At 34.9% G+C, this 15,136-nt stretch overlaps 1 protein-coding gene across 5 annotated transcripts in view; it reads left to right on the top strand.

Moving 5' to 3' along the window:
• Nucleotides 1-15,136, top strand: part of LOC142344606 (uncharacterized) — a 67,770-nt gene that overhangs the window by 16,356 nt on the left and 36,278 nt on the right. For all 5 annotated transcript variants that reach the window (XM_075396405.1, XM_075396403.1, XM_075396404.1 and 2 more), the window contains exons 6-9: nucleotides 5,937-6,054; nucleotides 6,214-6,326; nucleotides 9,364-9,465; nucleotides 9,924-10,181. In XM_075396405.1, coding sequence (XP_075252520.1) covers nucleotides 5,937-6,054; nucleotides 6,214-6,326; nucleotides 9,364-9,465; nucleotides 9,924-10,181 — 591 coding nt within the window. The remainder of the gene's footprint in view (nucleotides 1-5,936; nucleotides 6,055-6,213; nucleotides 6,327-9,363; nucleotides 9,466-9,923; nucleotides 10,182-15,136) is intronic.

The raw sequence follows: 15,136 nt of genomic DNA, 5'->3' as shown, positions 1-15,136 counted from the left end.
ATATGCATCCAAAAAGAATAATTCATTTTTGATATTGAGATATTTCAGTTGCCTAACTATTTATTCCGTAATAATTGGAACAGTTAGGTGTTCAGTGGGACGCGCAGCTATATCAGGGCCAGTTCTGTTCTCTTCGTGGACTCTTATAATCAAACATTGTTCAGACCGTATTAGGGCGCGATCTTTTCTGAATATATGCAGTTTTCTTAAATGTTAATTACTGACTCTTATGAATTAATATGAACATACTCAGATTGAATTGAAGCAATTCCACTTTACGCGAAAATGAGTTCAAATGAACATAGCATTAGATTATGAGCATGAGCGTATGGATATTAAGGCTTCGACAAAGAGTTTTAAAAAACTTGAATTGAATTCTTGTGTTTTGCTCTCAATTTTTCTTCGTTTTGCAGACTCATGACGTAGTCTCTATAATCAAAGAATTTATTTTGGCTTCTTTGTTTGGTACAAGCAAAACTATAACGTGTTTTCAGTTTATCTAATGGCTCTTATTACTTTGTGTATATTTTTTGAGAAATAATCAGTGAATTTTTGAACTATGCATCTTTTATATAATAGTTCTTTCGACCTGTAGCTTAGACTCTGTTAAGACAGCTCAACTGTTTTTCCATGGAAATAGGATTTGCTTTCTTTAATGGTTTTAACTTGAACTTATGGTTCTCAGCTGTAGTACTACGAGTTTCCAAAAAAAAACGTTTGCTATGGTTTTTTGTATGATTGCATTATTTCTGAGGTTCAATTTTGTTTGCTTGTGAAATTATCATGTTATTGACAGGTCCAAATCACGTGTATAGTATGCGCAATGCAATATTGTTATGTTCCCGATGAATGTCTCTTCGTTTAACGGCTGCGACACAGTTCTCGCAAAATTTATTAAGTTTTCAATTTTTACCATTTTCTTGTTTTTGCACTCGTTCAAAAACTTCTATCCATGAATGATCTCAATCGCTTCTTTTGGATGTATAAATGAACTAATTCAATTTTTTCCTATAGCTAATGGTTTCTATGACTTTCAGATAAAACATTTTCAAAAAATAGAAGGATGTTTGAACCTTTTGATTTCTTGTTTTGATATAATCGAACAGTGTCATTATCGATCGGTACTACCAACCTTTAGCTGAAACAAACATTAATTCTTTGTTGGTTATATTTTTAGTTGATTTTCATAGGGCTTAACTTTAATATCAAAGCAAGGCCAAATTACGTCTCACATGATCTGAATTGAACTCTATTGGCTCACAAAAGGCTAACAGTTCTTGTCTAGTCTTTTTACCGCCAGTGTTACTTAAGATATCCTATGTTTACCAACATGAGGATTGTTATGTGTGATCGAATAAGAGCTTATCTTTAAAAATACGTATTGTTATCTTGACTAATGATCGTTTTCCTGTCTTTTACCGTTTTCCTGTCGTTCGAGATTTAGATGTTATATAGCTCGAATAGACAACTTGTTTTCATGGAAACTTTTATGAGTTTTCTTTAATGGTCAAAATTTCATGTTTTTAAATTCTTTTCTAACGTAGAATCTTTACAAAAAGGAGCAATTGATGATGAAATGAGACCCAAGTAAAAATTTAAATAACTTCATTCCAACATAATTTTAATTGTCTCAAGGTCTCATTGGCTTTAATACTATGGATTCGTAAAACATTTTGTTAAGTTTTGAGCTCTGGCCGTGTTCATTGTTTCTTGTAGTCTTATGACTTAGTCTCACTAAGAACAGGCCCAATTGTATTCCAAAGGAGGTGCAAGCTAATCTGTTTTTGTTTGTAGTTCAAAGCTTAGTTTTCTTGACTTTCGAAAATATTCGGTTTTAAAAAACGATTTTTTAGCATTGTGTTCCAAATTAATTGCCAACCAATCTGTTTTTTTGTAGTTCAAAGCTCAAAAGTTTTCTTGACTTTCAAAAATATTTGTTAAAAAATCAAATGATTTTTCACCATTTTCACTTCTGTCTACTCTCCTTCAGAAGTAGCTTGGTCTCTGTAAAGACAGGCCGTAGCCTCTTTCGCGTTAGCCAAAGTCCAATTGGTTTGTTTTCAACTAATGGTCTCTTGGCTTTCATACTACGAATTTTCATTTAAAAAATGCAATTTTTCATATCTTCGATATCTGAGTTTTTGTGATGTTCTTTATTTTCTTGCCGTAACAACAAACGAATGAGGTCACATCGGCGTTGAAAGATTGCATAATTTAGTTTCAAATGTTTTCAGTAAAAAAATTGTTTTAACGGCTGCGACAATATTTTCCTTCTGAATTATTTGATTTTTTGAGAAGAAATGTTGGCTTTTTTGTTTTCCTTTTGACTCGTATAACATTATCTGGATGGTGACAGTTCTGACTGGTTTCTTTCAGATGGTTTCTCATTTAGGAGAGGTTTCTTATCTTTTTTAGTAATGTAGATGTCAATTTGTTTAGTTAGGTGTTATCTAGTGCCATTTTGATTTTATTCTGTTTCCTTTTAAACAAAGACATCTAGTTTTGAGTGTAAATAATTTTCTATTTTTTTATTGACGTTTGTCCGGTCTCGTAGTCTCATTATTCGCAGGTTTCACCAACCCTCTAATGCGGCGTTTTTTTCTTCACATTATAGAGCCTCCTTGTTTTTGATCAAAATTTAACTAAAATGTTGGTCAAAATTTCAACAAATTACGACATCTCCCGGTTTACTTGAGGGTATCTTAGAGAAACAGTTGTTTTATCCTTATATTAGTGTCTCCAATTAGTACAGAAAAGTGAAACAAAAATTGCGAAAAAGCTGCGGCAATTTTTTAGCCAATTTTAGACATTTTTCATGAATTTTTAACTTGTCCCTCGCCTTTGTTAAACTAATTTTTTGGTCATAAGTTTTGATCACCTTTTATGCCGCTAATGAGTTTTTTTCATATTTGTGTCGTTCATTAGAGAACAATGAATGAGTTAGAAGCGTACTCAGTCCGCTATTTTTCTATTCTAGCTTCCTATATTTTGGATTGTTTTCGGTTGCAGCCTTTTTTTTAAAGAACTCGTCATGAATTTTATTGATTTTGAGGTCGATTAGAAGGCAAATTTGAGGGGGCACCATCAGGTGGCAGATCGCATAGTCATACTGATACAGCTTAGACAATGACAATTTTTAAGCTTCAGGGCTTGGACGGCTAATTTTTTGCGAGTTTTTGTTGACTTGCCATGGTTTGACTGCTGCTTTTAGTGGTATCCCCTTTTCACTATTAGTTTTCTTCACAACTGTTACTAAAAAGCAACAATTTAATCTTAATGGCTCTGATAATTCTTGCGACTTGAAAAAAATTGTTTTGAAAACACTCGACGTTAATTTTTTTCTAATTATCCTATCCTGCATGTCCTTTTGGCTGGATTGCGTGATTATCATCAATGGGGACTACTCGTACTGAGAAGAGGGAATTTTTAGTGCATTCAGTTCCACTTATGCTCATCGATATTGCCTTGAAACGGCAATTTTTCAAAAAGGGATTTTACTTCTTTAACTTTGTTCTGACATTTTTCGTCTTTTTTGCTTTGATTTCCTTCATGTTAATGATTGCTTTTTTTGAGTAAAAAACTAAATGAGTTTGAAAAAATGCAGAATTTAACTTTTCTGTGTTGCTGTTTTTAATTTTTTAGTTCACTATTAGTGAACGCTTCGTTTTTCGGTCCAAAGCACAAACAGTTAGCAGGTCTGTAATACCCTCTCGTATAGTATTGTGGCTCGTCTTTTTGTTGTATGTAGCTTATGGTTCTATCTAATTTGATATTATTTTTTTGACTTTGGGTTTTTAGATTTGACGGTCATATAATCATTAGATTTATGCCTTCTCGAGTGTTTAAACCAAAAATACAGCAGAAAACTTTCTAATTTTAAGGTGATCCTGAAGGTTTTTTATTGAACTTCAAATGTTCACTGGTATGTAAGCTACCAAAATGTTCTTCAAATTCAGTCTTTCCACATAGAAAATTATCTCAAGATTTGAAGAAGAAAGTTGAGCTCTTTCTCATTTGAGTTGTAGATTCTGCTCTTCTGCCTAAATTAGAATCTTATGAATATTCTATGCTTTACCTTATATTCTGTTTGAAGCCATAAACTTTTAGCCTGGTTTGGAATAACTGAGACGCCACCTGTTTTGGGAAACCAAATCACATTTGCTCTTTTTTGCCAGCTCTTTATTTTTCCATAGTTGTTTGTTTAAATTAATTTGTCATGTGCGGTGGTTGCGTCATTAGTACTTTTAGCTCAATCTATATATTAACTTGATAGTCGATTTTTGAAACCACAGGTAAATAGTAAATTTAACATTTTTTAAATTTGTTTAAACACTTCTGCTTTAATTTTAGTAGAATACGTCAGTCATCAACTCAATTAGTTAGCCGAATTGTGGTTCCTTTGTGTTTTGTTTGGCTTGAATTTAATTACAGCTATGATAATGAATTTGTCCGGCTATGAGAATGAATTTCTCAACCTGATTGATTGGTTTAAACCTGTAAAAATGAATCTGTTAAAAATTGAGACAATTTTGTCCCGTTGATAATGTAAGCCACAAAATCGAAATAAGTGTGAAAATTATTCAATAAAAATTGTTTGAGTTTCCAATATCCTGCATTTCTGAAACAAATTGTTACGGCTAGGAATAGATAGATATGAGAAGGGTTTCGCTGAATCAACATGACGTGGAGCTGCTGTTTTCGTAAAGATATTTCGATTATCTAGATGAAATTTTTCTATTAGAATTACTGTAACTTCTACAGTCACCAACAATTTTGTTCGAATGGTTTTGCTGAGAGAAGTAGAGAGTATGAAAAACACTTGACCTTGAATCAGAACTCACCATTTTATCTTCAGATTTTTAAAGTTTTTTAAATTTCTTAAGGAGTCATCAATAAAAACTGATGAAGAGCAATCAACATCGTGTATGTTGCGAAAGCATGCAAACTTAAAGGTTTCGTGTTTAGTTACAAAACGTTTTTAGGAAAACTCTTGATATTTTTTAATATATTTTAAGTTCAACTAAGTATTCCGTAAATAAAGGTTAGTCAGATTTTTTGGTTCATGTGAAAACTCAAATATTTTTCCCTGTAGTTTCTCTGTCAAACTTCAGCTGAAATATTTTAGCTTTTTTCGTAGCAGCTGGATAAAACAGTGTTTGGTCATTTTCGATATACTGATTTGATGCTTGTTATCCTTTTAAATGCGAATGTGGGAACATTCTGTGTTATGCATAGAACAAGCGAGCGTTCTTGTTGAAATGATATTTCAACATTTCATTATCGAGAAGTTTTTTGTGGAATTTGGAATTAACTATTTATTCGTAAATGTTTTGCTTTTTCCTGCTTCATTTAATGCATAGAAAAATTTTATAATTATGGTGTTAAAGTTCCATAATGTCACAAATATTTTTGTCACAAATGTCACAATTTTTAATGTCACAAATGTCACAAAGATTTTAAAAGTTTGAGTTTTGTGCTCTATTCGCTTGAGATTCAATCAAAGTTTACTGCCCAGGCTGAGAGAGGATGCCAACAATATGTGCAAACGTACATTACGGAGCCTCCTTGTTTGTTTTGTGGCCTGAAGTGGAATGCTTCTCCGAGAGCCTTCTAATTGTTTTGTCTTTCTGTTTTTTTTATAGTTTTGGATCGATAAATTTAAATATTCGACGGTAGCAGAAAGCGTTTTCAGCACGCACGTAGGGAATCATCCGGCTGTTTTTTCTATTAGTGAATCTTGGATATTTGAATGACAAAATGTGAAGTGCTCAGAACATCGATAAAATTATAAATTACCCTCTTTGAACTTTCCTGTCTGTCTCAAAATTTTTAAGATTTAACGGAAATTATGTGAACTGAATTAATGTGCTATTGAATAAATGACATTTTTAATATTGTAGTGTTTGTCAGTGGCATTCATCTGGTATTTTTTTCAGACCGTCCGCGAGTGTCAATGAAATTGGACCCTGTCCTTATTCATCCTCAGCGCACTTCTTCAATCACTGTAGAATGTGTGGCTGATGCTAACCCCGCGCCAACCGCAAATCAGTTCAGGTATGCTATCATAATAATTGAAGGATGACTTTACGGATATTACTAGCTATGATCAATTAATATCCTGAAAATGACTACACAAAAATTTTAGCGATGCGTTTTTGGTTTGTAGCTTTACAGTCAACCGTGGTTCTTCGTTTGATCTAGATTGTTTTATAGGTGGACCTTGGATGGAGGAGCAGGACAATTAGTGATATTAGAGTCGACTGTTGCAGCCAACTCGAGACAATCGGATGCGGCTGTCCTCACAAAGAACTCCATTATAATCCAAGGTGCGTTACAAAACCTAACGCTTACTTTGTGACCATTTGGTGTTCTGAGAAAGTGGTGGTCACTAAGCATGTTTAAATATATCTCTAAAATTAAAATGAGTTTGAGAGGATATATGGGAGAAAACTTCGCAGAAGTCTTGAACCAAAAGCACCTGCTTCATATTAGCAAGTTCTGATAATAGCGCTCATTAAAAGTTGATATAACTCATTTTTTATAGATGCGAAAGCGAGTCTGAGCGGAGCTATTATTATAATGAGCGTGCATTTTCCGTCGTCACAATTGCTGTCCGCGTTTTAACACTGTCAGAAAAACTAAAATAATTTTATTTGCTTAGTGGGCTTTATGATGTTACAATGGTGTGACTGTATGTGATTAGTGTTAAATTGCTCTCAAACGAAGTTTGTAGCAATTATATTAGTCCTGTTGGTCTTTCTTATGCGGTTTTTCGCTGGACCGATTTTTGTCTGACCCAATTGACTGTTCCTTCTCAGAAACGGGATGAACATGTAGTGCATGGAGGGCATTAAGTGGCCGAGCAGGTATGCGATTCACCTGAAACTGTTTTGAGGAGACCACTTCAGCGTGTGAAGAGCGGTTTTTAGTCTTAAAAGTTTGACACCCCTCAGTCAATCCCCCTCCAACCCCGACACCTCCGTCCCCCTCCTATCCGGCGATTCGGACGCCCTCTCTTTCAGCTCTCCCACAACCTTACCACCCCCCCCCCCCCCCTATTGCTTGACCCCGCCCTTCCGCTCACACACCCCTAATGCTAGCATCCTTAAGCGCCAGCTGGCTAATACCGAAGCCAACCACTCGCCGGTCGTTTGAGAGCAATTCACCCGACGTTAGTTAATGTTTTTTACAATGCAAGGAATCCGTATTGTATTGGTACTTTCTTTTTTTTCTTGTAAGATGTTTTCACATATTTTCCCATGACTTTGTACTTTCAAAATGGAATGACCCAGTGGGCGTTAGGCTCCATTCGAAACGCATAGCTGGCTTTAGTAGTCCTTCAACATTCAAATTCTTGAAAGTGCAACATTCAAATTCTTAAAGTGATGCAGCTGCTGTTGAGGCCTTTATTCAAGGTTAAAAAAGCATTTTTGGACTTTTTGAGCCCAAAATTGTGCCACTTTTAGGTATCTTTGTTTTTTTCAATTTTTTTTGTTCGGTTAGTCTTAACGCGACATTTTTCGAAGTTGATGAAGGTCTTCTGCAAGACATTTAAGACCATTTTGTGATCTATGTGTTGTAATGCAAACAAATTCGCAAAATAATAATTTCTATTAGCCGCCGTCAGCCTCTCAAACGGCTATTATTTGGACGCTCTCTTTTTTTAAAAACTTTGCAGTAGATTGTGATCACGTTTTTCGTTTTCCATAAATCACGATTCTCACGTTTGACTTCTGACTTACCTCACTTCAGTGTTTCAACTGAATGTATTCTAAATTCTTTCCCGCATTGAATTATGCAATGTAGTGAATAAGGTCAATGTCAAAACAGCAAAATCAAAAGAAAAAGGGATAACCGATAAAGCCCGGTCATTAAGTCATAGCGCATTAGTTTATCAAAGTTCATTAGAGCGCTTGCTAGCTAATGTAAGTTAACAGCTTAGTACCCTTCAGTTTAGAAGCTGAAATAAGTATAGGTTTAGAATCTAACTGAAACTGCACACTGAATTAGAACGATTTTTGAAACTTAGGAGAAATTTCTGTCAGTTTCAATCTTTTTTCTGTTTCAATCCCGATTTGCGTCTAGCGCGTCAACGGTGCCTATTTTCGGGCAACCGCTTCAAATCTGCTTTTTCTTGACTCGTTCATGCAATTTCAACTGAATTGTGGGCGTGACGTCAGTTCCCACACTCATTGGAGCGAGATGTTTGTTCATTCGCTTGATTAAGTTTTCGGTCACACGTGACTTACCTCGCCATCAAAAATGACTTCCTCACTTAGAAATTAACTTTTGTTTACTTTAATTCAAAGAGAAGGTATAGTGAATGTGTGTCACCCTAAATGAAAGTTATTTGAGAGCAGCTAATAGATTCAGCAAAAAAATTTACGGATTCCTAATAAAAATATATCTCATCCTTTATTGAGCAGAGTAATTTTTGTTCTGTCTTTTTAACTGTTTTTCGAGACTGCAGATCGATGAAGCTATTGCGACTGTTTTCTGGCAATCTGCCAGCTATGTTTTTAATTTTTGCCGGCCTCAGGGGCCAGGGAATCTCCTCAAGGCTTTGATAATAGGTCATTGCATAGTTTCTAGTGGCAACTGAAAACTTTATCTCAATATTGTGCATTTTTTTGAAATTTTGATTTTCGAAAATTTCTGAAAATATCATATTTCGAGTTCATCGATATTTATGGGCCAATGCAATATTCAGGCCTAAATTTGGGTGACTGCATAGTTTCGGGAGACAACGATATGGTTTTGAAGATAATAATATCAAATTATCAAATAAGATCGAAGATAATAATAAAATTGAAATTGTTCAAATTTCTTGAAAATTTGTCATTACCTGAGTTGATTGGTCTCTAAGAGCCAATGAACCTTTTTAGGGCTTGGAGATGTGTGCCAAAAGACAAAAGTGGTTTTGGAAAGACAAAAGTGGTTTTGATATGGGTAGTTTCGTGAAAATTGGAATCTGTCTAAAATTTGCTATCTTTTTAAGGATTTTTAACGTATTAACATTTCCAACATTTTTAAATTATTTTTGTTATTTCTAGAGTTGTTATCTTCAGTGGCCAATGCGCCCCCTTTCTGATAATTTTGAAAAGAGGTAAAACAAAAACTAGAATCGCGCAATTGGCGAGTTGTTGTAAACTCAAATATATTATAGAAAATATATAATACCAAAGTGAGCTGCGTTTTACCAAATTGGATTTGTGTGTCTCCAAGATGGGTGTATGTTTCTAAATATTCCTGAAGTTTTAAACATCGATAACCCGTTGAGATTCGGTTACCAATTGAAACAATCGTGTCTTAACACATGATATCCGTGTTCAAATGATATCCGAATACATTTTCCTGCTTCAGTGGATCCATCGATGGAGAACAAAGAACTTAAATGTGAAGCTTCCAATGAAATTGGAGGTGAAAGTTTCTCTGTATCAGCTGCCGTGGATTTACATTTTGCGCGTAAGTTCCTTTTTCATAATTCAGCGAAAGATTTTGCTCTCAATTGCGGATCGATTGGCAATAGGTGAAGTTTTCTTTACTTACTTAATTGATTTGTAAACAGCTTGGTAGAGCACACCTAGAAATCGTGATTACCCATTCGCGTGTCTACCGCTCTGCTCGACAGATTGCATTTAGATGGCTTTTTCCACTACTCTTAGCTGCAAAATTTTGTTTTATCAGTGAAAACTGACCTTTTTTGCGCTTTTATTCTATAACTTTCTCCGGGAATTTTTGCGATTTGCCCAAGGATCTGAATTTTCCATTAAACCGGCAAAAATATATTCTTCAATTAGTAAAGCCGTTGACGCTCTCAGATGTTTCACCTATTAATTTAGCTAATAATTCAACGCATGAAAAAAAGTAGTCCAAATTGTGTTTTGTCATTGAAAGAACTTATTTTGATCTGTTTTGTTCAGAGCCTCCAGCTTTCACATGGCAGCCCACAGACAAAGTAGTGAAAGAAGGAGATTCATTTGAACTGTCCTGTCAAGTGAGCGGAAAGCCAACACCCAACGTCACCTGGTATCGAAGCACGAATGCGGAGGACAAAATAGCAGACGGAACCACTTTCAGAGTCTCTAAAGCTAAAAAGTTGCACAATGGAATGTATACGTGCAAAGCGCTTTCAACTGGGTTTGATCCTATCTACGCAACCGCTGAGATTCAAATTTATGGTAGGCTTGGCTTGATTGTTTCAAAATCGTTCATTGTACCTAAACAGAAAGAACTGCGCGACCCGTTTCGTTATGCTGTGCAATGTTACACCGGAGATTTTCCGTGTAGTTGTATTTAATTTGACAGCAAGTGAAATATTGACAGAAAACCCTATTTCTCATCCATTCGTCCATGTAATTAGATGCTCCGTTGAACCCAGAATTTTTGGCCGATGTGTTGTCATTGAAATACGCCTGAAATTAATTTAAGGCGTTCGTTGAACTTTCCGCCTATGACTGACAATGTCTGAAGCTCTTAGCACAAGAATGCTGCTTTCGTATTTGTATCAATTAAGGCTTTATTTGCATTCGATTCAATGTGTATTACATTTAGTCATAGTGCACACTTCAATTGAAAGGAAATCAAATTGTGCCTACACAACTTATGCATATTAATGGACTGTTTCTATCATGAGCAAAATAAAACAATATATAGATATTTGGTTAAGTTGGATCAATTTTACATGCATGGAATAGCGAATCTGCACGCATATGATGCATTAAACTTCATTTGTTTTTGATATCCAATCAACACTACTGATTCCTTATATTTTTAAATAAAAAGAATTAAATAAAAAATTTAAAGCAGAACAGCAAATTTTCGCCTTCTGTTTCAGCTCCCAGTTTCGCATATTGGAAAAATTAATTGCTCTTTAAACGACTAGAAAGAAAAAATGCTTTAATTTTTCATCTTTTCTGTTCACAGAGAATTTTGGTATGAACTCCAATTTTTTTTTTGGTAAAAATAGATTTGGCTTTTTAAAAACTGAAGGGAACGCAATTAGTATAAAACGATCGCATTGCCTGCTAAATGGAACTGCTGAGAGTCTCTTTGTTCCCACCGAGTTGCTGTCTCTGCTTGTTTTCCACCGTTTCCTGTATAACTAATCAACTTGAAAGCTCCCATGAGGTGGGTTTTGTTCACAAAATGACGTCTAAATAAATGAAACAGGAAATTACATCTTAATGCTCAAATAGAAACGTGAACATGGATTATGCTGTGATAGAAACGTGAATACAGTTTTTATGTTTTGAATTTATGAAATCGAAGTGACGTAGGTGTATATAATGTAATTTTTTTCGCGTGCTCGATGTTTATGGGCTTTTATGACTGACGTCTAAAAGCGACATTAGTGGATAGGAGCCGTCTAAGAACTGCTGCTGAATTATTGATAAATCTACGGCTGATGAAATATCGCAATCGCATTCGTGTTTAATACGATGCATAAAAGTACTGCTGGGAGGTTTTTAAATCGATTGATGTAAAATTTGATGTGGTTTCGCTATATCTAGGCACCGTTTATTTGGAAAAATCGATTAATATCGAATCAGCTTTTTTTGTTTGCGAGATTGTGATGCATTTATGATTCGCAGTCTTTCATGCGTTTTATCAGCTTTGCAAACTTCCTGTAATCGACGATGGAATTTTGATGTAGAAATTTGTTTTGTCTCCTATTTTTAATGACCACCGTCAGCCTCTCAAAGGCTATTATTTGGGCGCTCTCATTTTGCGACTCGAACAGGAGTAATATTTACCGGTTTAATAGCCGCCAACAGTTTCTCAGCCGACTATTATATCGCTTCGACTACGTCGAATAAAAATTTGTTTCGATTTACCTTTTTCACAACTTGTTCAATATTTCGCGTGAAATCTTTTTGACTTCTCTAGGCTGGTTTCAATTTTCTCTCATTCTGCTCAAAGTGCTTTTAAGCAGCCGTTGCTCAGCCGAGTAATTCAAAATGAACACAGACAGTGTTAAAGAAACAAAATCAGAAATCGAAACGGTATAAACCCATAAAGCTCAATTTTAAGTTCCCGATTCGTGAACTTTGTTCTTATAAGTCTAAATTACAATGTCTAATGCTTATTGGTATTGGTACTATCCCCTGTATCCTCTCACTAAGAAACTGGAGTATTTTCAACTACAAACTGACGTCAAAATAGTTCGCTCTAAATATTTTTTCAAAAATAAATTTTTCTTTCAATCCCAATGGTGGTTATAAGAATCAACGGCGGCTATTTTCCGGCAATTTGTCGGGTATGATTTTAATTGCTCTCGAACAAAGTATTTAGGCAATTATTTTAGAAGTTAGTGCAAATTTTTAATGCAAAATTTTGCTTGGCCCTTTTGGAACTTGTGTTTTTGAACATTCTTCATGCCGAAGCGAGTTTATTGCTATCATAAAGGCAGTTTTTAGCGTTCAAGTACCAAAGCCGGAATAGCTTAGTGGTTGAGATGTCAGACTGTAATCCTGGAGGTTGCAGGTGCGAACCCCTCTGCCCTCTGGATTTTCGGTACCTTTAAAACTTCAAACAACACACCCTCTAAATTAAATTACCTCGCCTGTCGCGTGAGAGATAGTCGTCTGACTTTAGTCGGTTTATTTTTTGTCGCTGATTTTTGTTTTAGAGGATGTATTTTAGAGAAAGTCAAATGCCGCTCGTGAGAATAAGTGTTTAGGTCAATCTGCTAAAGAAAAGTCAAACGCAGAGTGGGGATGTGAGTTGTTTTGTATGCTCATGTATCATACTTAGAGAGAAGATGAAAAGTAGGTGTAGAAAAGTTTTGGAAAGTGAGCAAAATTTTTTTGCTCACATGGGTATTATGAAAGCAGCTTTTTTTAGCTGTAATTTGTTAGGTCAAAATGGTTCCGAAAACTTTTTGGTTCGAATTTTTAAACTATTGATAGTACGTTTGGAAACAGTTTTCAGTGTTTGAAGCAAATATTAGACACTTTCAGATGCAATTTTGGCGGATGGCTTTTTTAGCATTTTTTTAATCGCCATTTAGAGTTTGGGGAATTTTTGTGAAAAATGGTTCAATTAGTGGTTTTTGACAAACTTCCGGCTTGGCTGACTTTTTCGTTATAGATGCGAAGCTGTATTCTGAACGGAGCTATATTGTGGTGCTCTTGGTTTTTTTGTTTTTGTCGTCTGACGCTTTTACTATTGTTCACACAGCGAAGCTGAAAGTCAAATCTTCTGAATTGCTTCCTCCTCTCACTAACGGCATTTGCCCGCGTGACGTTGTTTCTCTCTCTAACGAAAGTTTTTAGGTCATTTGCGTGATTGTTCATACTTGACGTACCTCACTCAGTAAAATGACTTTTTCACTTTAAAACTTAAGTTTAATTTGAATTGCTGTGAGGTCACAGGAACTCAGATGTGTATTAAACACCCCTAATTAAAAAGCTTCTGGGTAATGAATTTTGAGAAGGTTTAATAATTTATCGCTAAATTTTTTTAAATGGCATTCTGAGCGACGTCGATAACTTTTTCCACTTATATCTTTATGTTTCAATCTCTATTGTACGGCACGCGTGTCTATGTTTTCGCAGCTATTCGGGCAATTTGCCGGCTGTGTTTTGGTTGTTTAAGAGAATACAGAACTTTTTTATAGCCGCGAAGCGATAGCTGAGGCTTTTATCGGCCTTCGCCTGGTTTTTTTTTTATTTCTGTCACGATTTTTGTTACGACCATATGAAGTCACAATCTCTTCAAATCTGCTTTTTGTTCATTCGTTCATGCAATTTCAACTGAATTGCGTGCGTGACGTCATTTTTCACTCTAAGTAGAGCAAGTTTTGTTCATTCGCGTGATTAAATTTTTGGTCACACGTGATTTACCTCACTCTCAAAAATGACTTCATCACTCTGAAATTGACTTTTTCTTTACTTTAGTTCAAAGAGATAAGGTCAAGTGAGTGTATATTACTCTAATTGAAGGTTATTTCAGAGCAGCTAATGGGAGCAGTAATAAGTTTTACAGATACCTTTTCAAATCCCCTTTCTTAATGAAAAGACTAATTTTTTTAGTCTGTCTTTTTTAATCTTTTAGACTGCAGATCTACCAAGCTATTGCGGCTATTTTCTGGCAATCTGCCAGCTATGTTAATCAAATATCGACTCATTTGATCTATTTTTGATGTATTTTTTACTTTAAGCTTTTTATAACCATTTTTGTAGTTCACTATTTAATCTAGAGCTATTCTACAGGTCCCCGTTACCAAGAAGTGGCACTTCAAGTCTATAAAGGAAAGATTTTATGGAATATAAATTGGAAGTTTTTAAAATATACGTGTTTGTAACTTTTTCAGGATTTTCTTAGTTGCATTTTTTAATTGCGCTAGTATGTCTCTGAAAGCAGTTAGGTGGGTTACAGATTGAGCAAAAAATTCGAAGGGTACTCTGAGAATAGTTGTTGTGAAGTACAGCGTTAGCTGTTTAGGAATTTTGTGATAAAAACTTGATGTCTCCCATTTCCTCGTGTTAACTCTTTATATGCCGTTTCTGTTGTTTTCTATTCATTGTTCCGACCCTCTTGAGGGGGAAGGAACTATATACTCAAATGGTTTTTTTTGTTCAGTCAATTTTGGCCGATCGATATATTTATCGTTGAGAGTTGAGACTGGTATCATTAGAAAGCTCGTCCAGCGTAGAATATGGAATTAAAAAGATTTTTTAATTTTCGTTTTCTACAGGGAGTTATCGAGGTTTAAACATCTGAGAAAAGAAGAGTGAACTCACGTTGTTTTTATTCACATTTTCCGGAATTTTTGCCTAAATTTTTGTCAATTTTGCTAAAATTTGTTATAATTTTTAAGAATAGTGTCGTTGATTTTATTTTTGAAGACAAACAAGCATTGTTGATTGTTTTGATTTAATTTTTTTGGTCAAAAAATCTGGATAAACATTTCAAAATTTAGCCTTTTTCATCAAAAACAGCACGAAATAAGCTACTTTAGTCCACTTTGATTAAATTCGCCGACAGTACACCCCAAACAACACTCATACAATCTTTGTAGACTCAGAGTGGGGCTATTTCTACTTCAGAGTCCGCTGAGAGTGCACTGTAGTTAAAACTTTGCCGTTTTTTGCTAACTTTACTCTATTATCTATATCTACAACATTCGAAA

Source organism: Convolutriloba macropyga, chromosome 8 (assembly GCF_964194025.1).
Source record: "Convolutriloba macropyga chromosome 8, txConMacr16.3, whole genome shotgun sequence".
NCBI lineage: Eukaryota > Metazoa > Xenacoelomorpha > Acoela > Convolutidae > Convolutriloba > Convolutriloba macropyga.
Note: the sequence above shows the minus strand (reverse complement) of the source record. Positions and strands in the feature narration are given on the sequence as shown.